The following is a 26,977-nucleotide window of genomic DNA, read 5'->3' as shown; positions in this document are numbered from 1 at the left end:
AATATAGAAACTTTAAAGTAGATTTAAAGGCTTAAATCTACTTTTTTCGAACTTCAACACGTGTTTGTATAAATAAACACACTTGGGAAACAACAATGTGAAGTACACATTTAATTCCGGAAGAACTTTTTAACAACTTGAAAGTGGGAATTGAGTAGAAATTAAGAATCTGAAAGTCGTTATAAAGAAAATAATCACATCGAGTAAAATCGTTGCCTACTGATCAAACCTGATAGAGGAATGTTATCCGAACTTTTGGTTGCTTGGGATTGCACGACTACTGCACAAGCAAAGATGTCTATTGAATTTATTGTTTATCAATGCCAAAAGACATACCTCTGTTAAACATCTAATAACTTTTATGCCTAATTAGATACAAAGTCAAGGTCTTCTACAAAGTTGTTCAGCGCAAAATTTTCCTTAAAAAATTTTTAAATTGGCATAAAAACTATAAACTATAATTGGCATAAAAACTATTCCACAGAAGACACAAAAATGATATTGATTTTTCAGTAAAAAATATTCAATTTTCCATACAAAAATAAAAGTTAAAATTTACTCATGCAAACGTTACTTAAAAATTCTGCAAAAAATTATGGATAAGTTTTGAGTTAAAACGAAGCTTTTTAGACCCCAGGGTTTGAGAAATTCAAAAATGACCCCAAATCGTAGAAGTGAAAAAAATGCAATTCTTGATAATCATTACTACAAATATTTGAAGGAATCCATCTCAATATTTGTACGTCTCGGTGGTCGAGTGGTCAGCGTGGTAGGACGGTAATCGCTGGTCCACTGATGGCATGGGTTCGATTCCCATCTCGGTACTGGGTGTTAAATGTTAATCTTAAGTTGTCCACGTCATTTATTCAGTCTGTAAAGCCTAAATCGGCTAAGACGGTGAATGTCTTTTTTAAAAAAATATACCTAAAGTATCCCAACGCAAACAAATCTTTTTGAATAATTTAATGAAGAATAATGCATTTGAATTTGTTTCATTTTTTTCATTGCTTAAAACAAATTTCTTCTTAATTTCTGTAAGTTTCCCATCGATGTTCTTTTTTGATGACTCTTTTAATGTCCTTATTATAATCAATCAAATTGTCTTGTGTTTCGGTGAAGTATTTTAATCAGTTTCAGGATCAGGATAATATTCTGGCCATTTCAATTTTCGAAATTGATTTGTTGTTCGGCTTAAGTTGAAAATTAAAAAATGTTGAACCAGTTGTAAGTAAAACACAAAATAAAAATGAGCTAAAAATAGCTTAAAAAGTCGCCGTAACAGATTATAAAATAGTTCAACGATTTAGTTGAACTCTTAATGCATTCTATCACGTATATTTATTAACAAAAACACGTTGTCTTAGTATCTTCTTCTAATCTTCAATCCGTGTTTCATTTCAACCATTCAACCCTCATCGATAAAGGCGCAAAATAATTCCCAAAACAAATTCACGGTGATTTCTCTTCCAAATAATATAAAGGAGTATCAAAATTATTAATTTGTTTTAAAAAGCGAAAACTGAATCATGCTTTATCCCAAAAGTGGTGACATACTATTCTGGATGCAAAATAGAACGAACAGAAAAAGAAACATAAAAACAGGTAAATTTATTTAAAATAGGATCATAGAAAATAAATTCAAGCGAATTGTGAATGAAGCTTGTAATAAATGAAAAAAAGCTCCGATAAGCGAGATCAGAGAACAGCTTGACAGAAATGGAAAAAAAATCACCGATAAGCGATAAAAGGACAGCTCGAGGATCAAGTGGATTGAGAAGACAGCTTGACATTACTGAAATAAAATCATCGATAAGTGAGTGAGTTGAAAGGACAGCTTTGTCATCAAGCAGGTTGAGAAGACAGCTTGAAAGAAATTGATAAATCACCGATAAGCGATTAGAAGACAGCTTGGGGATCCAGCGGGTTGAGAGAACAGTTTGATATAAATGAAAATATCACTGAGAAGGGAGTGAAGAGGACAGATTGGTGATTTAGTGGGTTGAGAGGACAGCTTTATAGAAATGGAAAAAATCACCGATAAGCGATTAGAGGACAGCTTGGGGATCAAGCGGGTTGAGAGGACAGCTTGACATAAATGACATTCACTGATAAGTGAGTTGAGAGAAAAGTTTGGTGATCAAACGAGTTGAGAGGATATCTTAATGATCAAGTGGGTTGAGAGAACAGCTTAGAAGAAACGAAAAAAAATCATCGATAAGCGATTAGAGGACAGCTTGAGGATCAAGCGGGTTGAGAGGACAGCTTGATATAAATTAAAAAATCCCTGAGAAGGGAGTTAAGAGAACAGATTTGTTATCTGGTGGGTTGAAAGGTTAGATTGACATAAATGATATTTATCGATAAGCGAGTTAAAAGGACAGCTTGACAGAAATGGAAAAAAATCACCGATAAGCGATTAAAGGACAGCTTGGGGATCAGCGGGTTGAGAGGACAGCTTGACATTTATGAAATAAAATCATCGATAAGCGAGTTGAGAGCACAGCTTGGTGATCCAGCGGGTTGAAAAAACAGCTTGATATAAATGAAAAAATCACTGAGAAGGGAGTTAAGAGGACAGCTTGATGATCATGTGGGTTGAGAGGACAGCTTGATAGAAATAGAAAAAAAAAAAGAAATCACCGATTTGCAATTAGAGGACAGCTTGGGGATCAAGCGAGTTGAGAGAACAGCCTGACATTAATGGAATAAAATCAACGATAAGCAAGTTAAGAGGACAGCTTTGTGATCAAACGGGTTGAAAAGGACAGCTTGACATAAATGAAATTCACTGATAAGTGAGTTTAGAGAACAGTTTGGTGATCAAGCGAGTTAAGAGGACATCTTGGTAATCAAGAAGGTTGAGAGGACAGCTTGATAGGAATGGAAGAAATCATCGATAAGCGATTAGAGGATAGCTTGAGGATCAAGCGGGTTGAGAGGACAGCATGATATAAATGAAAAAAAAGCGAGTTAAGAGGACAGCTTTGTGATCAAGCGGGTTGAGAGGACAGCTTGACGTAAATGAAATTCACTGATAAGTGAATTTAGCGAACAGTTTGGTAATCAAGCGAGTTGAGAGGACAGCTTGATAGAAATAGAAAAAATAATCACCGATAAGCGATTAGAGGAAAGCCTGGGGATCAAGCGGATTGAGATGACAGCTTGTCATTAATGAAATAAAATCACCGATAAGCGAGTTGAGAGGACAGCTTGATGATCTAGCGGGTTGAGAGGACAGCTTGATATAAATAAAAAAAAGCACTGAGAAGCGAGTGAAGAGGACAGCTTTGTGATCAAGCGGGTTGTAAAGGACAGTTTGACATAAATGAAATTCACTGATAAGTGAGTTTAGAGAACAGTTTGGTGATCAAGTGAGTGAAGAGGACATCTTGGTAATCAAGTAGGTTGAGAGAACAGCTTCATAGAAAAGGAAAAAAAACATCGATAAGCGATTAGAGGACAGCTTGAAGATCAAGCGGGTTGAGAGGACAGCTTGATATAAATGGAAAGAAAGCGAGTTAAGAGGACAGCTTTGTGATCAAGCGGGTTGAGAGGACAGCTTGAAATAAATGGAAAACACCAGAAAACGTCAGAAAGCGAGTTCAGAAGACAGCATGATAATTAAGCGGGTTTGAAAGAACAGCTTGACAAAAAAAAAACAACTTCATGCTTGTTGAAAATTAAAACTCATGCGTATTGAGAGTACAGATTGGTACGAAAGAAAAAGATAACGAGGACAGCTTGACATAAGTTATATTAACAAATAAACATTGAAGCAAGTTGAGATGACTTCTAGATGAAGATGCAAACTCAAGCAGGCTGTGAGGACAATAATCTTAGAACATTTTGTCATAAAAATTTGGAATAAAGAAATGCCGTTAAGAAAGTAAGGAAGACACCTTGGAGGGAATGTAATTTCAAGGGAGTTGAAAAGGCATTATGAAACAAGGTTAAAAAAAATCCATTGAAAAGAGTTGAGATGATAGTTTGGAATTTCAACTGGAGTGAATTGAGAGGACCCCTCGAAAATTCATAGGCGAGTTAGGATGGGCGAGGCCTAGACGTATTGATAAAAATATCAAGCTAGATGAGGGAACAGCTTGTAAATCAAAGGTGGGTAAAGACGGCAGCCTAAACGTGATGTAATGACAGGAGATAAGAAAAAAATAGGAAGCATATTGGAAGAACAGTTTAAAATCGAAAGATGAATTAAGAGATTAACTTGAAGATGAATTGTGCTTTATTTGAGAAAACACCTTAAAAGTTTTTAATTTCAATACAAGTGAAGTTGTCATCTTGTTCTCAGACATTGATTCATTTTTTATCTCACGAATATTGAATGCAAATCCTTTGAATGTTTGAAAAGTTTTTATAAACACGTTACAGGAATATTGCGGTAAGTGCTACAGCTAAACTTCATGACGTTTTCAATGAGGTTTAATATTCAAATACTATGCATAAATTAAGTTTTGGAGTTTCTTGAGTTTAAATTTCAAGTTAATAAAAATCATGGTTTTTCCAATTCATTTCAATTTTCAACAGAGTTAAAATGTGAAATATTACATTGTGTCACAGTTTTCTGGATAACGTTTTATTAAACGTCAACAAAAACAATCAAGCAAATTGTAAACAAACATTCAGCGACAAGGCTTAGGACCATTGTGGCTCAATTGACATATATTATAGCGCCAGCACTAAATTTTACTTCGGAAGTCCGGACTTCCGAGCCCGAACTTTTGACAGTTGTGTTTAAAAAAATAACAGTGTATTATATGCAACGTTGCCACTCATAAATTTGTATCCACCAGAGTATCTCTACATACATTAAGCGGGCCACAGACTACACAACATTGGTACAAGTGCGATGAAATTAGATGAAATTTTGTCGCTGTGAACACGATTTGCATCGTGTATGGCACTGCTTGTATGAGCGCCCAAACAATTTGAGTAACATTATCGGTTGGGATCGAAATATTTTGTACAAACCACCACCTTCTGCCGGGGTGGAAATGTTTTTTTGTTGCTTTTACTGTTTTCGCCAGCAATCGTTTGTGTTCGCGTGAAATATACTCTTACGGGCAAGAATGAGATACACAAACGATTCAAATGAATTTGTGGCAACGTTGATTTGAAAATTTCTTGGCGCACGCTTAAATAAAACGACTCAATGTGTTTTGGTCGGAAGTCAGCCATGATGCCAGTTCACCAACGACGTTTATGAAATTTTTATCTAAACGCACAATAAAGTGTGGTTTCTATTGGATTGCACATTGGGGCAGTGATGTCAACTGTTTTTCAGAAATGTCTGGAAGATTTTGAAAAAATGTCTGGAAATGGCTGGAAATGTCTGGAAGGTCTGAAAGGCGAACTTTCTAGGTGATGACTTTTTGGTCGCCAGATCGCAATATTGCAGCCTAGGGAATAACACTCATTACTTCATGATAATCATACATTTTATACACTATCAATGCCTGAGACTATTGTGGTGATGTCGGCGGTATCACGTTTTATGCTTTACTTCCTGTTTTTCGTGGCATTTCTCACTCTTCAATTACTTCGAGTCATTTCCTGCCATTTTGCAAAGAAAATTTTGAATTTTGATTGTTTTGTCAGAAAATTCATGTTGAAACTCAAAAGTCTGGAAATGTCTGGAAGAAATGACAAAAGTCTGGAAGTCTGGAAACCTAAAAAATTGACTGGCAAAAGTCCAAAAAGTCTGGAAGATTCAGAAAAAATCTGGAAGGTTGACATCACTGCATTGGGGCATGATGAATCTAGATATGGTGGTCTCACTTTGGCAAAAAGTAGACGAGGGTTGGATGCGGCGGTGGGGGCGAAACGCAGCCGAAATTTGACAGCTGGCTGTTGACTGGGCTGCTGGCTGGCTGGGATGCCAGGTGCTCTGATTTTTGTAAAACACGGAGTTTTGCCAATCATCAATATATTGCTCAGATAAAGATTGCGCCATGATTTTTGCAAATATAATCCATAGAAGCGAAAAAATTCTTCCGGCTGTATTCCGTGCTGATAAACAAAGCTGGAAGACGTTGAACCAATAGACGACGGTGCCAATTTTGCCGGTTGCAGTGAGTAACATTAATTATCCATTACTTAAAACAGATTTATGCTTATTCAACACTATTTTCTTCCGAGAGCTGTCTGGAAGCAGCAGAAAATCATCAAATTGAATGGTAACATGACGAGGTATTACATTCCATTGTCCGAGAAGCGGCTGGCCTTCCATCTGATCTTCATCGAGATGAAACAACTGCTTCAGGAGGATCTCCGTCTGTTGCCATCGCTGCTCCAGAAGATCCAATCGAGTAATCCGGATCTGATGGGTATCATTTGGGAAAACCAGATGGAGTTTTTGGCCCTTTTGAACGAGGGAACCGGTAGCAGTGTCGTAGTGCATGATGTAGCCTCGCCTGCCGCTTCGATGGTGAACACCCTGAGTCCGACCTTGATGCCATCGATCGGACAAACAACATCCGGTGTAGGATTATAGTTGTTTGGTGCACCTTTTAAAGATCCTTCCTATTATCACGGTTAATCACAGCTATTTCGAAGCATCCGAAAAGTGCGGAGTGTATTGTAATTAAGGAAATAAACTAAAACCCATTTTGATTTTAAATCTTTTGATACATACATAGACTTTTTTCTTTGATTTTGTATACCTGGCATCCCTGGACCCCTTTTTTCGTAAACATTTCAGCCAGCTGTCAAAACTTTTTTCAATATGGCTGAAAGTGCGATTTGGCATGTGAGACCACCATACTAGTTTCATCATGCAGGAAGACTGAATAAAAAAAGAAAAAAAATCGTTCAAACGTCAAATTTCTCTCATCAATCTACCGACCAGTGCACTATGGGGTTTGAGGCGGCAAAAAGTCAAAAATTAACTTCATTGTAATGATATTTGTTATATACCAGTTTGTAGCTTTATATTTCACTAAGATCCTCAATTTTTCAATTCATTATCATAAGCACTTATGGTTTCACAGACGTCGTGATCCAATAATATTCAAATCATTTTTTCTCCTTTAAATGAAAAGCTACAACCATTCTCAACACATCGTTAGAAAGCTTATTTTTTAAGCTTCTATTCGAAATATTTTTCATTTTTACACGGTTAACAAAAAAGTGTGAAAAATGAGTAATTTTATGATTTACTGAAATGGTATAAACATTTTGGTCACTAAGAAAAAAGCCTTATGTTTCCCAAATTTTTTTTGAATTTTAAACATAGCTAAGAGCCTAATAATTCGAATGCAAGAAAAAATAGTTGCATATATTTGCATCCTTCAAAGTTATAATAAAAACAAAAAATGGGTAATTTTTAACCATTTTTGGAAAAATAGTATGTTTTATGTTAAACATTATTAAGCGAACATTGTGCATAACGTGCAGGAAGTTGATTGTAATTGATTGTGATCAAAAGCTATGATAGAATTTTGATATCTGTAGAAATAACTAAGATTTTTTAAAAACTACTTATTTCCCAAAAATTTAAAAAATTTTATACTGCATTTTTTTGCGTGTACTCTTTAATTCTTCATACCAAACTGAATATCTTGAACAAAAATACCCTGAATGGTTTTGCTTTAATCTTATACATATTATTTGTGAACACAGAATTTAAAAATATGCACGCATTCCCGAAATAAGTTTACTTAAAAAATTATTGTTTCAAAACTACACTATGCATTTTTACGAGTTGATGTCCCAATTTTATTGCCCTTTCTGAGCTCACATGTAAAACCAAAGCCAAAAATAGTTTATATTGGGTTTCGAATAGAGATGTACCGAATAGTGGTATTCGGCGAACGGCCGAATACCGAATACTGACCTTTTCAACTATTCGGCCAAACGAATATTCGGCCGAATATTCGGTCGAATATTTTTTTGAGTTTTTAGTGAAAACCCCTTAAGAGATTATTACAATGCTTTCTATTTCTTCCATATTAATGCCTCTGATGTTTTTAGTCGATTATTTTCAATATATGATGATGATATTATCGGATGATGTTTTACAAGATATTTTTTAAGTAGGGGGCCGTTCAAATGTTACGTAACGCATTTTTCGGTCATTTTCGACCCCCCCCCCCCCCACCCCCTACGTAACACATTTTTATCTTATTTTCTATCAAAAATTCACAAACCGTAACAAACTGCTATACCCCCTCCCCCCAAAAAGCGTTACGTAATATTTGAATGGTCCCTAGGGGCCTTACTGATTTTTAAAATGTCACCAATAACTGATAAGACATCAGATGACTAGTCGCTTCTAGGGCGTTTATCACCAAAGAGATTGCGTTCCTGTGAAATCTGGGATAAAACATATCGAAACAGGTGCCATGCTTTTCGAAATTGCTTCTCTGATATTGAACTACATGAAGGTCGAATTTGAGCAAGATGTCTTTAAAATAGTTTTTGGAAATATAGATAATATTACGTACGATACGTACCCAGACGGTCAGGTATTCAGAACGATTTTTGAAAAAAAAAAAATAAAAAAGGCAAAATTTATGCATATTTTCAAATTTTTGAAAAGTTGAACACAATTCGATTTAGCAAATAATCTGAATAAACCCGAGCAAAACTCGTGAAGTATTAAACAATATCTGGATATTCCGTCCAGTTTGACTTATCTGGAATCTTAACTGAATTTATGGGCAAACCCGAATATATCCAGAAAATCTGGAATAAACTATAACCAAAGTATAAAGCAATACCGTCCAGCATTCTCCTGTACGATCTACAGTGAAAAATACGCGGATACACCTTAGATGTTTTGCTGAAACCATAAGTTTTCAATGATTGTGTAGCTTTTACAACATTACATTAGGATATTTTATAAATTATCAAAAAATATTTGAAAATTTTTTTAGTTTGCAGAAGATATTCGGCCGAATACTTAGCTCAACTATTCGGTGAGCCGAATATTCGGCTTAACGGTTTTTCGGCGATATTCGGCGCCGAATATTCAGCCGATCGAATATTTGGTACATCTCTAGTTTCGAACGTAAACAACTCATTTCATCTTCAAAAAAGTTCATAAATAGTAAAATTATACTTTTTGTCGCCTCATTGTATGGGGCTGTCCCATAGTGCAGTGCAAAGGTTCAAATTTTACTTTCTCATTGAGTGATTTTCAAGATTTTTGATGAAAAGTACTAAAAAAATTAGCCTACTTTGTGTTCGGTTCTCGCTCTTCTGAAGTCAAAATATGTCCTCCACCCAAGAAGAAAGTGCTTTGCGCTCTCCAACGATTTCTGCTTTTGTAACGTAATCAGTTAGCGAAAAAGCAAAATTTTTCTCACAAGATTAAGCATTAATTCAGGAATTAAACACGGCGACAGGATGATGAAAATTCGCAAAAGAATTATCTAGTTTAGTTATTATTCTACATATGCACCCTTGGCAATAAAACTACGAGTTTCCATTTTTTTTCCAAATATTCGATTATGGGATGGATACTACGTCGAAGTTATGCATTTATTGGTCGTTCCACTCTTTATGTTTGTTGTAATTGTGATTTTTATGTCATAAATATTTGTTTTTATATATAGATTTTTAGCATTAATTTCACTAAACATAATATAGAATTAATCAGTTATAGTTAAAGTTCTAAGTTTCGCAAACCCAATTCGACACCTCCACAAAACCTCAGCTTCTACAGCATCAGGACAAAATCCCCACCAATCGACCACCTGATGGTGCAACCGGTGCTGTTGGTGGTGTTGCTGCATCTGAAAATGTTAGCCTGGGGGCAGGGAAAACTGCACACAACTGGTTCTGCGCTGCCACAACCTGACAAGGCAGCTGGAAAATTGTTTTCCATCACATTCACCGTCACATATCGCTAGCAGCAGCAGCAGCATGCACTTTCCAACATTCCGGCACACAAACGGGAACACATGCAAGCAATTTGTTTTTTTTTCTTCTTTCTTCTGCTTTCAGTTTTCCGAAAAACCAGGTGCTGCCATAGACACGAAAAGCAACCTCCTCGTTTATCGAAAACTGGTTCCATGAATGGGAAGAAGTTTGGTACCTACTATATCCAATAGAAAATGGTTCGGGGGATTGGGGCAAATGTGTGGGTGGGAAATTCGTCTGTTGTTTGTTACCGGTACCGCACACAGCTGGAACTGCTATTTGCCACCACAATACAAAACAGAAAACAGAGCAGCAACAAAAACAACAACAAGAACGGCAGCCAGCCAGCCAGCCGGTACTTTTTCCCATATCCAATCAGCCAAGGCAGTATATGTAACTAATTATAAAACTGTCATAACCAAAAACTTTGCGCTGAATAAATTTACTACAAAAACGTCAGCGAACGAGCGGCAAAATGTTTGAGTCGAGGGGAAGGCCACCCGGCCCGGTGTCTGATGAAGGTAAATTGGTTTGGGATCCGGGGGTTTGTGCAATTTGGTTCAATTCGATCAGAACCTGGTTCCTTCTGGGGAACGTCGCGTTTGAATGTTTTCCCCCTCTATATTCCTCACCTGGGCTCAGGATGCTTTTCTTCCTTTCTGAATTGAGGCAAGGGGGGATGATTGAACGTGTGAAGGCAACGAATTTACTGGAAAACTATGGCCGCGTGAAACGGACGAGCATATCAATGTTCAATTTAATTGAAATATTTTGCTTCGTTGAAATCCAAAACAATTTCTGTGAGCAGTTATTTTGTTGTTGTTTAAACGGTATCAAACGAAATTGAGAGTCAAAAATGACACGATATCAAACAATACCCTGGCTGCCACACTTTTTTGGAAATATCACAACTTCTTCAATCCATAACTTGTTGTCTCCTATGGTAGATTGTTATGATCCTATTGTAACTTTTTCATGTCTCGTCGAGATCTTTCGAACCCGCATATTCTCCTTTATCCAACTGTTCATGAAAAACGTAGGGAAAATCGGGTAAAATAAGGTTTTCAAAGTAATCTGATCTAAACACGGTTTAGTGTGCTAGAGCAGGGGTGAGCAACCCGCGGCCGCACGCAAAGCCTTTCTTAATTTGAAAAAAATTTCTCCAATTTTTCCTGTGATAGATCGTTAATTATAATGAAAAACCACTCACAAAACCGAAACTAGTTAATATATCGATGGCTTGTTGAAATTTGCCTAACTTGTTTTAATATTTGTCTCACATTCATTAAGATTGGTGACTTTTTCAGAAATTTGATCATTCAATCTGTTTTTAAGGGTTAATAGCAACATCATAGTCAGAAACGTTGTATTGGGTTTTTATTCTAATTCAAAATACAGTTTTCATAACTTTTTCTTCAAGGTTTTTAGATTCAAAATCGATAACTCATACCAAGTCGTCAAAAGCAAATAAAATTTTCGGTAGACTACTGATGATCACATGATGATGATTTTTTTAAATTTCTGTCAAAGGTAAAGTTGTATGATAAATTAATCCAGCAGATTTTTATTTGATAATATGATTATTTTGTAAAATTGAACGAAAACGCTAATTTCGTTGATAATCCAATTTTGTCAAAAAAAAATTGAATCATTAACAAATGAAAAACCTTTGTATATATATATATATACGTGAATAACTTTCCTCATTTTGATAATAAACATGGAATTGTGATTGAAGATTTCATATCGATATGACTAAGCATTGAAATTGCCGGGAAAAAAAATCAGTGTTTATTTCAAAACCCTTATTCCGTTCAAATATTACGTTAAGCAATTTTCGGCCATTTTCGACCTCCCCCCCCCCCCTCCCCCTGCGTAGAACATTCATCAAAGATTTTCTTTCCAAAATCCTCCGACTGCCTTTTGGCCTTAACATTTCGCCAAATAGCTTTCAAAGAATGATGCAAATCGCATTAAGTGGACTGCCTCCAGAATGTGCATTTTTAAGCTCGACGACATAAAGGGTGATACGGTTAAAATTTGGTCAATATCAACTTGAGGTATTTCTTTTAATTTTGCATTAAAAAATCCTGAACACCCCTAATTTTGAAGGTGTGTGTGTGTGTGTAGAATGTTGCTCCTATTTTGATTTTGGAATTCACTCTTCAGTTGTCAAAATGCCGTCCATGGAAGAAGAGCAGCGTATCAAAATTTTGCTCGCGCATCGCGAAAATCTGAGCTACTCGCACGCAAAGCTGGCAAAATCGCTAAAAGTTGCCAAATCAACTTTTACAAATGTAATTAAAGTGTTTGGGGAACGTTTGTCGATAGACAGGAAGTCTTGATCGGGGGGAAATCGAAAACCGGAAGCCGCTGAGACGACAAAGAGAGTTGCCGGTAGTTTCAAGCGAAACCCTAACCTCTCTCTCCGAGATGCTTAAATAAGCTGGGTGTATCGTTTACAACCGTGCATCGAGCCAAAAAACGAGCCGGAATATTGACTTACAAGAAGGTAGTGACTCCAAATCGCGATGATAAACAAAATACCACGGCCAAACCGCGATCCCGGAGGCTGTACACGACGATGCTGACGAAGTTTGACTGCGTGGTAATGGACGACGAAACCTACGTCAAAGCCGACTACAAGCAGCTTCCAGGACAGAAGTTTTATACGGCAAAAGGAAGGGGAAAGGTAGCAGGTTTGGCAAGCCATCTGTACCTGTGGCTTGAAAAGCAGCATTTTCATAGCTTCCGGGACTATCAACCATGCTTCCGAAAATCAATCATTTTCACTGAGCCATGCTTGACTACATTCAGAACCAAAAAATCAAAGCAGTCAAATTTTCCTTCTTCAACCAAATCATACAAACAATCATGCATGACAACGACGCTTCTGTATTTGAAACACTTTTGCGATACATGATGAGGTAAAAAAGGACGCAGACTATCAGCAACGAACGTCTCGATGCTGATTTCCTTCCCCTAACGACTTTCAACCTTTAGGATCATAACTGATATGTATCAGTTCTGAGCGATCTATGTAGGCTATCAGATGATTTTTTATTTTTCGTTTTGCCTAGAAGGACAAAATCATGACTAGGTAACCGCAATGAACTGTCCAGCATGTGCTACAGCTGTTTTGAACATGTGGTCCTGGTATTTATTCAGATTTTTCCTTTTGAAACATTAATGATCGTCTATCAATAACGAGCATTATCAACAATGATGCGAGGATAGTCGTTCGGGAATGATTGAGGGAGCGACGTTCAAAATGTATCACCAAGTATGTCGATCACCGTCGATTAGCCACGTGACGAATAGCAACGGTAGCCTCCGGTGGGGCATGGTATATCTTCTTGTATCAAGTTAGTGTTGATTTTCGACATATATTCAATGGTAAAAGTACCCAACGTGCGTATCACAGCACTCGGAGGTAGCATCATTCTAGCTAGAAACCATTCCTGATTGCTTTTCTTGAGCGATTTTCCGACCACTGCTGTCAACCAAGAAATTTACGTGAAAGAGTGTTTGAATAAACGTCTGCTGCCTTTCCTGAAGAATCACGATTGTTCCGTACTGTTTTGGCCGGATTTGGCATCTTGCTATTACGGTAAAAAGGCCATGGAGTGGTACGCCGCCAACAACGTGCAGGTGATTCCCAAGGACAAGAACCCTCCCAACACGTAAGAGCTCCGCCCAATTGAAAAATACTGGGCAATTGTCAAGCGGAACCTAAAGAAGACAAAAAAAAACTGCTAAGGACGAGCAGCAGTTCAAGGCAAACTGGCTTTCTGCGGCGAAGAAGGTGGACAAGGTGCCTGTACAAAATCTGATGGCACGGGTTAAGCGTAAGGCCTGGCAATTCGGATTTGGAAAAGCGGAAGCTTAACTGAATCTTTTTCCTGAATTTTATACTAATTAAACTTGAAAAAGAAATTTAATTTGATTTTTTAAATAAACGATTTCACCGATTTACACGCGTTTTCCCTTGACCAAATTTTGACCGTATCACCCTTAACCGTGAGAAGAGAATCTTTCGATTGCTTTGATTCAGTAAAATTCTGACTTTGTTCAACGACATTTTCTAAAAGCTGATAATGGTAGTAAATCGTTCAAACACAGTTATTCTAACAGGCAAAAACCCTTCAAAACCAGACGACATCTCATAAAAAGCTCTGAATTGTTGTGCAGTTTACCCAAACTAAATCTGTATGGCAGCTCGACTGTTGGTCGTTTAGTGACCACCAGATGCTTCCAAGCAGCAATCGTTTGTACATATCCCGAGAAATCATACCCCCAAAAATTGTATAAATAAGTGCCCCATTTGGAAAGTATCCGGATTGAAAAAAGGGAGGCAAACTTTCGCCATATGATAATCACTGAAGCATATTATTAGTTTTTATGCTTTGCTTCTTGTGGAAGATGGGCGAAAAAATTAGAAACACATCCTCAGCAGGGTATTTGGGATTGAAAGTATTTAATTTAAAGTTTAAAGGTCACAGAAAGATGAAATGATTTTTTTTTTTAACGAATGATAAAATGTTAAAGATTGATTGTAAAAATTAATGTCATTGTGGTCATTTTTTTTTTAAATGAAATACCTATGGTAAATGATTGTTTTTTCATCTGTTGTATTGGACCCCAGAATACCCCACAACATTTGGTGGCAATCCTGATCCGGAGATTCAACAATTCGATTCTTTTTTCCCTGTTATATCATCGAATATATGAATTTGGGTTTCATGTAGCATTCTGAAAACTGTATATTTAATTCGAATAGATGCAATCAAGGGTGGAGGAAGCTATTCGTACCAGAATAAATTGGAAATAATTTCCAAACTGCCACCCATTTGAATGAAATTGTATAGATAATTGTTGCTGCAGAAAATTAGCTCCTCGGAGCATAGATTCCATTAACAACGGTCTGATGTATTTTTTTCCTTTTGTAAAGGATAATATCACTGACTGGTAACATAGAAATTATTATCCACATTTTTTTTAAATTGTGCTTTTTTGTGCTTTTGATTTTAAGTTACATTTATTCCGGTGGTATTTATTTTTTATCTTTTGTAAGATTTACTTTTTTATTTTTCAAACAACCATTTGAAAGAGAATTCTTCATTCATAGAAATATTCGATTCTCATCTTTGACATGAATTTTCTTAAAAACTCTACCGGTAATTTTCCAAAACAATTTCCAAAGTTGATCATTAATCACAACGAATATCGCACAGAACAATTCTGCGGCAGAAGTACCTCTTTCTTTCCGCTAGTAGAGCTACCTTACATCAAAACCAAACGCTGTCCGCAGGTGATCTACGGCGACAAAACAGGGCAAAAATAAAACAAAACCCCGGCAAAAGTTGTGCGGTTATGATTTAGCGGTAAACTCCGGCCAGAAAAATTATTCCGAAGTGCACAAAAAGCTCCACACCGCGATGGCGTATTGTTTTGAAAACCCCCAAAGAACCTCCTCAGGGGTAAAAACTTCCGGTAACCTCTTCTAAAGAAAACCGGAAGAGCTGCTCCGAAGAAGAAAAAAAGGAATCATGATTGTTCTTCTGTGGCAGACATGCTGCAGCCAGAACTTTTCTTTCACTTGTTTTTTCCCTGCTTCGAATCCTTTTTTCCCACGGCAGAAAACGCGACTCTCTTCAGGTATGACTGCTGCATGAATTTCAAACTTTTTTCATACCCCCCGTTTTACTTCCACGTTTACACTTGACAATTGTTTCCCTGTCTAGCTGGACCAGACATTCGGTGGGAATGGCGAAAAAAAAACAAATCACCACTGGGGACGCCCAGTGTTTGTTCCAACAATGCACAACAAATGAAGACGACGACCACCTGTAGCTGGACATGAGAGAAACCAGGCCAAAACCAGGCGTCTTGTATTTTTCTCACCATCCTGAAACCCGTTTTCTTTCGGTTGGGGACTGCCCCCAAGTTCGTTTTCCTATCGGGAGCTAAGTTTTGTTTCCATCGTTTTCTTTTCATGTCTTTAATTTATTATGCTTGTTTGTTTTTCTTGGTGGTGTACGTAAGGTTTGCTTATCATATTTTCTTAAGTCCAATCTATTTAATCTATTTATTTATTAGGGATATATGGGCCGAGCCCGTCATCCGAACTACTTAAAATTATCTAACATAGAGTTGATTTCTTAAATTTAGCACATAGAGCTTCTTGATTGTCGGGATGCTTAAATTGAGATCTCTTACACTGTTAATATTATTCACCTCTCTCATAAAACGAGAAGCTGGTTCGTTGCGGCTGTAATTCGTCCTGCGATGGTCCAATTTGATGCCTAAATCCTGTAAGCGTCAGATAACACTTCCATCGAGGTGGTAGAGATTGATCGCGGTTTAACGTAGCTTTTTCAAAAAGTAGTATATCGCAGTGAGTGACTAGTGTGTGTGAAGTTTTTCCCCAAAAATCCGCCTTCGAAGCAACGAACGCCTGCGCAACGAACGTCAACAGCATGCAGCCAGAATGGTTTATCAACTCACAACCAGAGGGCCAACTTGGATAGTCGATGCTTCCGGGTATTCACACGATCGGCAGCGACGCCCCGACGATACGACGAGCGAAGAGCGATCGCGAAGCGAGAGCAACGACCGAAACTCGCGGTTCAAGGCCGGTCAAATGCGGCTTCCTGGTGCTGGCTCACTTTGCTAAAAACCACCGCAGTGTACACAGAAGAAAGTTTGTTAGTGCAAATAACAGCCAGACACCAGGTAAGCCAACCGCCGCTCATCCGCCATTTTGCTCTCGCCAAGAAGGACGCGCGCTAATGCCAGTATATCCTTAATACAGGACCCCTTTGTTTGGGATAAAAGACCGGGGTTGGAATTACCTTTTTCCTCCAACTACGACGGGAATAACCACCACCAAGTTTCGGTTAACCCTCGATCAATGGCCTCGGTCGATCGTCCATCCAGAACTCTACGAATCAATCGGAATAGTGGACCATAAACCAGTTGAAGGCCTCTGCCAACACGAAGCGTGATCGGAGGTGCCGCCATCAACCGTCAAACACGGGAGCTGAGTCCGTTAAAACGTCAGCCTTACCGCCTAGGAGGTGGCAGCATCCACAAGAGCTTGGCCCTCCAGGTATCGTGCCCTTTTTCTAAACAATCTGTGCAGTGCCTATTGTAAATAAAACATTCTTGTCGAGAAGTGCAATTTTGGGGTTTTTTCTGAGTGCATACTGGGAGCCCCCTGCGATTTTGATTGTAAGCGTGCCGCCCTGAGGCCTAGAAAGGGAATCTCTTACACGCCGGTGGGAGTGGTTGGTTTAATACTTACAATCCTTAACACAGGTAACTCTTGCAATACTTTCACCACTTAGGAAATACGTAAACTGGATTGGTGTACTGCTTTTTATAAAAGATATTGCTGCGAATTTTGAATTGTTTACTTTTAGCTTGGTTCTGATTATAAACTCAGAGATCACATTCAAATCGTTCTGAAGTTTTCTACAATCTTCTATCCTATTTACTGGCAAAAATAGTTTCACATCATCTGCGTAAACCAGTACGAAAGCATCCAAAAGGGAGTCCGGCAAATTGTTCATTAGAAGAATGAAAAGCAAAGGTCCCAAGTGACTGCCTTGAGGCACTCCGGAAGACGTTTCAAAGGGTGCCGAGCACGCAGAATTTACAGACACGTACTGTTGTCTATTCACCAAATAAGACTCGATCCAAGGTAGGATGTTTCCTCCAATTCCAATTCGCGCTGATGCATCCAAAATTTCGTTGATTCCAATTTTAATAATTATACTAGATTTTTTTTTCGGCTTTGGGTTTTTGAGGGTTATCGAAGCTGTTTTGAAAAATCCTTTTCACTTGATAAACCACGGCATTATGCCAAAAGCATGTTTTTAAAATTCATTTAAAAAAATACTCGCCACGAATTTTTTTTTGGAATCCAGTAAATAAAGTGAAAGCAAAGGGTTGAGAACTTTATTATACTGCCATATTTTTTTTTGAGTGATGTTTAAGGCTTATTACTTTTAGTAGGATTATGGTTGGCTTTTCTCTGAAGAGCTGCTTGTCCAGTGATATTTTAGTATACACTGCTCCTCAAGCTGTGCCGAGAGAAATAAGTCGCACTGCTAACCAGAGCGAGATATTTACTAAGAATCATTCACATCTACTGATGCAGAGAATTCTTTTATCGGAATAATTCTATTGCGCATTGCGCAGAGGAGCAATCTAAGAGCAAACATAGTCGGATTTATTCTGCGCCGCGCATGAGGTGACGATAGTCGAGTCACCTGAGGTACTCGAATCCCCAGCAAAATAATTCCAAAGTTGTCGCGTATATCGCCGCAGTGAACGCGACCCTCGAGTGAGTGCCTTGTGATTCATCCGAAAGCTTCGAAAGCGAAAGAAACGCCCAACGGAAATCGTACTAGAGCACGATGCTCGAAGCTTGCATACATGGAATGGGATTGCATTGAATATGAATTGCAACAAGGCTGCAATGGGAGTTATTTGGCAAACACTAACGACACCATGTCCTCCGTAGAAAAGTTTAGATTAGTTAGGAAGCTTTTGAAAACGGCCATACATTTGTCCTAACTACAAAACGTCAAACAATTGCCTGGCATCGAGAATGCTATAGAATCCGTGTGGAGCACATCTCCCAGATTTAAGCTTTTTTTTATCAGATTTAAGCTTTTTTTTCTCAGACTTATGCTTTCATCTCTTATGCTCTCAAGGCAAAAAAGTCTTAAATCTGAGAAAAAAAAGCTTAAAAGCGATATTTACTAACACTTAGCAAATAGATGTTGGTCACATGATATATAGACTATCTTGTATCATTGCAAAGATCTGATAGTATATCATTGCCGGGACCTAACTATCAGATCCCTGCAACGATACAGGATTTGTCTTTGTAACGTGTGACCAACATCTATTTTCAAAGTGTAAGTGAATCTCGCTTATAATTTTTTTTTCCTCAGATTTAAGCATTTTTTTTGGACTGAGAGCATAGAAGAAGAAAGCTTAAATCTGAAGAAAAATGTTTAAAACTGAGGAAAAAAACTTAAATCTGGGAGATGTGCTCCACACAGGTCCCGGCAACGATATACAATCCGTGTGGAGCACATCTCTCAGATTTAAGCTTTTTTCTTCAGATTTAAGCTTTTTTCTTCAGATTTGAGCTTTCATCTCCTATGCTCTCAAGGCATAAAAAGCTGAAATCTGAGGAAAAAATTTTAAGTTTTTTTTCCTCAGATTCACTAACACAGACAAGATTCACTAACACTTTTCAAATAGATGTTGGTCACACAATACATAGACAAGTCCTGTATCGTGTGACCAATATCTTTTAACTAAGTGTTGGTGAATCTCGTTTTTAAGCTTTTTTTCCTCAGATTTCAGCTTTTTTGCCTTGAGACCATAGGAGATGAAAGCTCAAATCTGAAGAAAAAAACTTAAATCTGAGGAAAAAACCTTAAATCTGAGAGATGTGCTCCACACGGATTGTATATCGTTGCCGGGACCTGCTGATTATACACAAGTTTTTTGTGCCGTGTGTTGATTTCAGTGATTAACTTAGAATTTAAAAATTTATTGCATACACATACGTTTGTCTTTGCAATTTAAGCTTTATTTCATAGGAATTTGAAAAATCAACAATTTCAATTTACTTTTTGGTAACATAATTTGAAATGTTATAATTTGACTGTCGCGACCGCTTTTAATGCAAAAGATGATTGCAAACAAATGATGAATAGCGGCACTAGGACCGCTAGAAATTAGTTCAGCTTCGATTTTAGTTTGCGACCCCTCTGTTGAAACGGTTTGACTTGTAGGTGACGGAAATTAGTGTTGCGAGTTCGCTAGTACAAGCTTCTAGTATTAGTATTATTTGAATTAGATTTGCTCTGATTTCATCTTGCGACCGATCTAGTTAGAGGGTTGGACTTGTAGGTAACGAAAATAAGTGTCGTGAGCTCGCTAGTACAAGCTATTTAGTATTGCTATTTAGTATAAGTAATACAAGTTTGTTAGTACCGATAGAATTTATTAAAGCTCCGATTTCAACAGCGACCCCTCTGGTAAAAGGATTTGACATATAGGTGATGAAAATTAGTGTCGAAAGTAAGCTAATACAAGCTACTAATGTTAGTACCGCTTTGAATAAGCTTTACTTTGGGATTTTTGTTGACAAGAACAGGCAATTAACCTACAGCGCGACACCGAGAATATTTCATGTGTATACGACGGGCTACTACAAAAACTAGCGCAAACCAGGAAAACCATCACCGAAAACAAAATACCGACAACAGCTGTTTGAGATCAGTGTTTTTCTGTATTCCAAACCAGGCACTTAGGAGAATAGAAATGAATAACTGAAGATGATTGAAAAATAATAGTACATCGAAAAGTAAATGAACAAAGTACATAGGGTGATTTGCCAATCGTTGCTCAGCTATGCACATAATTTTGGTTTTTATGCCGTATATAAGTCATTCCAACCGAATTCACTCAATTTTTTTGTCCATTGCACTATACATGATTTGTCAACAAGATCAAAAAGTTCAAGTGTTCGAAAAAAAATCATTTTAAACAGCTTGGCTGTGCCCAATAGATGCACAGGCAAATTTAATGTCGTGCCTAATGTTGTCCGACTTTTTCCAATGATTGCACATTTTAAAACCCTTCTTAAGGCTCAGCCATCATGTGGTCAAAGTGGCTAATATTTGTTACGGAAGCTTATTATGAGACCTTTTAGTTCAAATTCAATCCAAATTGGAGACCCTTTTGAGAAGGGTCTTCCATATAAACCAGCAAATGCACAATGCGAAAATTCGGACTCTAAATCTAAAAAAAAACACGAAGCTACCGGTTTGAGAGACTGAAAAAGCATTTATCACACGTGAAATTTTCTCAGAAACTGAAATCTGCCACTGAATTTCACCGGAGCCATCTCAGTGGATTGTTGTTATACCTTATTTGCTCAGTATTGAGCTTGCTACATACAGCTTATTTTGACTATTTTTAGAACAACCATTAATCGCACAATTTTTATTTATCACCTTAAATAACTTCAACGAAGTTTGAGCGAATTAACACGCATGAACCTGCAAGAATGTGTCAGACCAAGACAAAACCTAATTAAATAATTGTTAAACGAAAAACAGGTGCTTTTCAGCATTTGAAAGATCAATTGAAAATTACTGTTTTAGAAAGTTAAATCACTGTTCAGTGTTAAGCTGCCGTTTGATTAACTTTCGTATAGGGCTGTTAAGGTGAAGAATATAATATTCGGCATTCGGCTTTACACCTGTTCGTCTTCTTAAATCCTATAAAAATGTCTCAAAGCGATGATTGGAACCAAATTTAATACAAATTTCCGAGTCCTTTCGGAACTCTGAAAATTTCCCTGTCTACATAAATTTCTAATATTTTCCCATTAGTTTATCATAAAAAAAAAGCTCCCAGAAGAGTGCAACTCCGGTTCCCATTCACCGTGTCATGCACAATCAGCCTTGAATGAAGTTTCAATTAATTTTCGTTTGTTCCTCACCAATCATTGCCAGCCGCACTCAGATTTTCCAATCGTTGAAACTGACGACGACTGCAAGCTATCGGAAAAACAACCGACTAAAAGGACCGACTTGCCATCGTTCGCCGATCGGTAGAAAACAAACTCCGAACCCAACCGATGTAGGATACACAATACGCCCGTCACTTGTCACTCGCATTAACTCATTATTTCTTTTCTCTCTTTTTTTCGTTTGTCTCCACCCGCAGGTAAAGAACAGTGCCGAACGCCAGATTCTCCAGAGGGCGCCCGAGTGGTGGCGCCACGGTCACCGATTTCGCCTCAGGTGTCACACCATCACAGCACCCTGGTACCTCCTCCGGCCAGATCCGGCAGTGGCGGCGGTGGAACCGGTTCATCGTCATCGTCCTCTTCCTCGTCACAGTCATCGCAGATTGTCGTCGGTCGCAACGGGAGTTCCTCGCCGCCGAGTGATTCTCCACTGCCCCCGGGATCGGGTCGACCCACCCTGAATGGAAGTGGGCTGGGAGGTGGTGGTGCAGGTAGCGTAGGTTCGATAACACCCCCGCCGGCAATCACACCCGCTTCGGTGGCCGCTGCCGTGGCTCAGCAGGACACTGCCAAGCTGTTGAAGATACGGCGCTTCCTGGGGGCTCTGGTACAATTCGGACAGGACACCAACGTTGACATCGGGGACCGAGTGCGGTCTCTGGTGCTATCCTTGGCGGTAAGTATTATGTTTGACACTATGAGCTTTGAGTTGAGTATTTGTGCATTTTTTGCTTAGAAGTTTAGGTAAGGCTTTTTGACAAGCGTTTAATTTGATGACAATGGAAAATTGAATTTAAGAATTCAGTGTTTATTTTATTACATTTCTTCTCTTATTATTTAAAAACAATGGTTTCTGTCTCTCTGTTCCCTATACACTCGAAACCTACTTAACCGATCAATGTTAAATCGGGTATAAGAGAGTTACTATAATACTTTCAACCCATTACGACTTGAAGAAGGGAGGGGGGCATACAAAATTAACTTAAAATATAGCACAACCGTTACAGTAACTAAGCAATTTTCATAATATCCTTAACAATGTTTTATTAAATACTAGCTGATCCGGTGTGCATTGCCACACCTTCCGAAAATAAATATAATTTGTAATTTTTTTTTTTTTCGAATATAGATTTTTCTAGGCATCCAGACCTCATCATAGTCCAGATCCAATAACTTTGAAATGAGAGCTGCAGCTGGAGTTCCGAGTTGCAATTATTTACTGAAACTTGATCTCTATATTTGTTTCTCAAGATCTGAAATTTGTACTCTGTTGTAGAGCTTCAAAATGACTTAAATAATATCAAAATTTATGGATTTTCCACCTTTTTCGCAAAGTGGGCAGTTACAAACTTTGAAAAACTCTTTATCTTAAACTTACATGGGTGCTCCCCCATCTTTTCCAATTTTGTCCCCCACTGCTTGAAGAAGGTAGGCGGATTTAATCGGCTCGGGTTTACATAAATTTCTAATTGAAAGAAAAAGATTCGCATATCGGAATTTATTGCATATTGTACATTATGGAGATAGAATTTTGAAAATCGATCAATACCGTGAATCGGGACAGTTTTTGAGTATATTCCTTATATACTGCTGCATAAATTTATGTTTGTTACTCCACTTTTAACCAATGCTGTTCAAAGAAAATGACCTTCATTTACAATGACATTTAAGAATTTTAAATATCCGCTTCAGTTTTAATATTCGGAATACCCCTTCTGGTCTTTCCAACATATTGAATCATTTTGAAGATGAATTTCTTAAAAGTTCGACGTTTGCCCCTGCCCAACCGTGTAAGTTGACAGGAGGAAATATTGTTTTTAACACTTTAAGGGTATACTCAAAATTTCTCATAAAAATTTTGCTTCCAATTGTATATCAGTTCTAAAGTCTCACCTTAAAAAAAAAAGATGCAGATTAAAAGTCTCTTTCATGCAGCCATGTAACACAAAACACTTTTCATGTCAAGTACGTACTTGAATTGGTTTGTAAGCAAAAAGTATGTACGATGTTTTTTTCAGAGTTATTTAAAAAATAAAAAGCTCCTATTTTCATTTCTAAATGCGTTTCAGTTGTGCATTTGGGCCAAAGTAACGATTTCTAGAAGAAAACTTTTTTTTTGTATCAGAGAAAAGTTGAACGTTTGAACATGTTCTAGTGTTCCTTGAATGAAATTGTTTTGTAAAATGAATTCCCTCACTTTTGGTCAATAAAAATCAGTTTATTTCACTGATACCTTTCACTTATGCACACGTCAGTCCTATCTTATCTAGTTTAAAGAAAAAACTCTTGATCAGATTATATGTTGGATCGGATTTTTTTATCTTCTTTAAATTTAAATGGCGCTTGATAAAACTTCAGTTAAGTATATTTTTATATGTTCAACAAAATGTTTCCGATCTACCACTGTAGAAAACATCTTATTCATATTTCTGTTATCAAAAATCTTTCAATTGGTTTTGATTCGATTGATAAAATACCAATCCGTGTCACATCTAGGCGTCATTTATTTCCACGTGCTGTGTACAATTAAGCAAGAAAAAACACATCTAGGTTGCATCTAGGTTGCGCCCTCACGTGCATAAGAAATATAGGCCTACTTGGTTGAGAAACAGGCGCCTGATTGTTAAATTTTTCGAGCGATCAATGAACAGTATGTTTTGGTTACCCACTTGCGACGACGTTTGCTTGGCCATAGAGACGAAAAACGAACCCCTCAAAGAAAAGAAAATCTCTAAAAATGAATGCCATGCCTTTTCAATTTCAGATTTTATCAAAAAAATTTATATGTTTTATTCGATCGGCAAAATGTCAATCTGAGTCACATCTAGGCGTTCATTCATAACCATGTGATATACAAATGAGCTAAGAATCAAGTAGAGAAAAAATTACATCAAGGCTTCATATCGCCACCACGTGCATTGAAAATATGCTTGGTTGAGAAATACGCACCTAAATATTCTCACTGATCAGTATGCTACGCCATGGTTACTATCCTCTCGCGACGTTGGCTCGCGACGCCTCGACCATGGAGACGAAAAACAAACCGCCCAAAGGAAAAAAAATCTCGAGAAAATGGATGTCATGACTTTAATTTGTTTCGAAAAACTACAAATTTTGTATGGGAGCCCCACCTCCATGAACATTGGACACAGACAACCTGTTTTTAACGTTTTTTTTTTTGAATTTTGATGTCACTTTTTTCGAACTCTTGAACTTTAAGATCTTATTGACCAAGCCGGTATGAGTACAATCGACACCAAAGTCAAACGAAATCAATTGAAATGCCTAAAAAGCTGCATAATAACTACAGTATGTACTTAGTTGTGCAACGAATGGCAAATCACCCTTTATCGTTTTTTTTTTTTTTTATTAGTTGTTAACCCAGGTGGTAAATCCAATTTACGGATTGCATTCCAAGGCACGGCGAGCCACCGCGTCCCCCCAGTTTGCTACTCTGGGTCCATGGGTGCAATTGGACGACTCATGATACAATGCTAAGGAACACTGTACCCCCTACGTCATAAAGTCCACCTGGGGCCACTGACGTTTGTTCCCACCTCGAACTGTTTGACACACTTTGCTTCAATAGTGGGAGGTCAATTCGCGCTAGTGCGCTCCAAGGCAATACTCGTTTCCGAATCCTCGATCAGCATACCTCATTCTAACAAAACTCGATGCGCAATCCCTCCTCTGACGAGTTAGGACCCGACATCTCATCGTGTGAATGAGGTCCCCACACAGCGCAACTACTAACTTTGTGAATCCAGTCCAAGATCCAGAAACACAAAGCGAGTTGTCGACGACACTTTCTCTGTTAAAACACGCGGGTAGGAGGGGTAAGCCCCCTAAGCCACATGTAGGACTCAGACTCCTCCGAACTCACAAATGGTGTTGACTTAAGTCACCACTCAGCGCAACTACCCGATCTTCAAGTCGGGCGCTTGACCACCCGAAGCGCAGTTCGAGCTATAGAACGCCCTCATCAGGTCACACTCGCGGTTCAGGCGCATCAATTCCCGAAACGCGTGTCGAACCCTGACACCTCTGGCAAAATGTGCCTCTCAGACACTGACGTGATAACACGTCCCAAGTGATCGGCCCACCATTGGCCACCACTTTGCGCATCTACTCGTTTTGCGGGTCGGGTCTATACCCACCGAAGCGCAAAACGAGTTGGCGATCGCTCTCCCTCCGGTCACGTCCGCATATCAGGGCCATGACCCCCCGAAAGCGTGTTGGACCTCCACGCACACACCCAAGTACTGGTACCTAAATACCCGGGTGCACCACTTCTTCCGCGCGGGTTTGGCAGACCCGTCGACAGCCTCTAGTGGGTTTGGTGTAGTTCTCTTGGCCGTACATCTGCAATACGCCGGACTTGCAGACACGTTTCCACTCTGCACCACGAGGAGGTGGAACTACGTCGCAGAGCAACCCTTTATCGTGAAAAGAGGGAAATGTATGCTGGCTTATTGATAGCGAAGTTACTTACTTGCACACATAAAAAGAAGCTCGAAAAATATCTTTTTGAAAAAATATAAGCTAAGTTTAGAAGAGTCGTGGTGACCAGGTAAGAAATAAATGAATAGGAATTTTCAAAATAACCAAATGCTGGGTATGAAATGTTTTGCTTCGTAAATACGCCGATATGGTAATCTTGTTAACACATTAAGGACCGCGAAGAAATCTAAGAAAAGAAACTCTGAAATTCGGCATTTTATATCTCAAAACTCGTTTGACCAAATTTCAAACATTTGATATCTTTGATTTACCGAAAATATTAGGTTCAATTTTGTAGAAGAATGATCCATTATTAATTTCATAACAAATGAGTTATGCTTCTGAAAGTCGCAAATTCGTGGCAAGCGTAAAAACGAGAATTCTTGTTTTTGGTCCGCAATGTGTTAATATACTTAAACCTGATCACCTTCGATCCAATTGCGGTGAATCCATGCACCCATGGTAGCCCAGTAAACATTTTCGTAGGTATATTTTTCAACAAATTTTGTAATACGTTTCATATACATTATAGAATCATCGCATAAAACTTGAAAAAACAGAATTCACTTACCAAAGTAAAGGCAATATACATATTTTTACAGCTATTATATTTGCTGCTTTTTTCATTGGACAAATTGTTCAGATGAACCATCTGATGATTTTTAGTAATCTGGTTGCATTTCTAATCGCAGAGAGAACAACACGGTTGTTTTCTCACTTGTGTTCCGCGCGAAAGAACAAATTTGCAATCATGGTGGACTTTTTATCGTCTCCGATTTAAACCGACTATAAGTAACCATTTTTACGATCGTTTACTTATTTCGTAGGAATTGAGATTCGCATTAACTTTGTTAACGATTTGAGCAATCATTTTTAATGCGATTTTATGTTTGATGGAGGATTACCTACATACATAACTACAAACATTGAAAGGCGATTCCGTTTTTGTTAAGGGAGCTCCCATACAAAATATTCGAAAAATGTATGTATGTATGTATCCACCTTGGGTTTGCCCCACACAAAATATTC

General features: G+C 38.1%; 1 protein-coding gene across 1 annotated transcript in view; it reads left to right on the top strand.

The window, feature by feature from the left end:
- Positions 1-26,977, top strand: part of LOC129745593 (protein CBFA2T2) — a 175,226-nt gene that overhangs the window by 117,025 nt on the left and 31,224 nt on the right. The window contains exon 3 of the mRNA XM_055738755.1: positions 21,646-22,124. Within this exon, the coding sequence (XP_055594730.1) occupies positions 21,646-22,124 (479 nt within the window). The remainder of the gene's footprint in view (positions 1-21,645; positions 22,125-26,977) is intronic.

The sequence above is a fragment of the Uranotaenia lowii genome, chromosome 2, assembly GCF_029784155.1.
Source record: "Uranotaenia lowii strain MFRU-FL chromosome 2, ASM2978415v1, whole genome shotgun sequence".
Taxonomy (NCBI): Eukaryota; Metazoa; Arthropoda; class Insecta; order Diptera; family Culicidae; genus Uranotaenia; species Uranotaenia lowii.
This window is presented reverse-complemented; position numbering and strand designations above follow the sequence as displayed.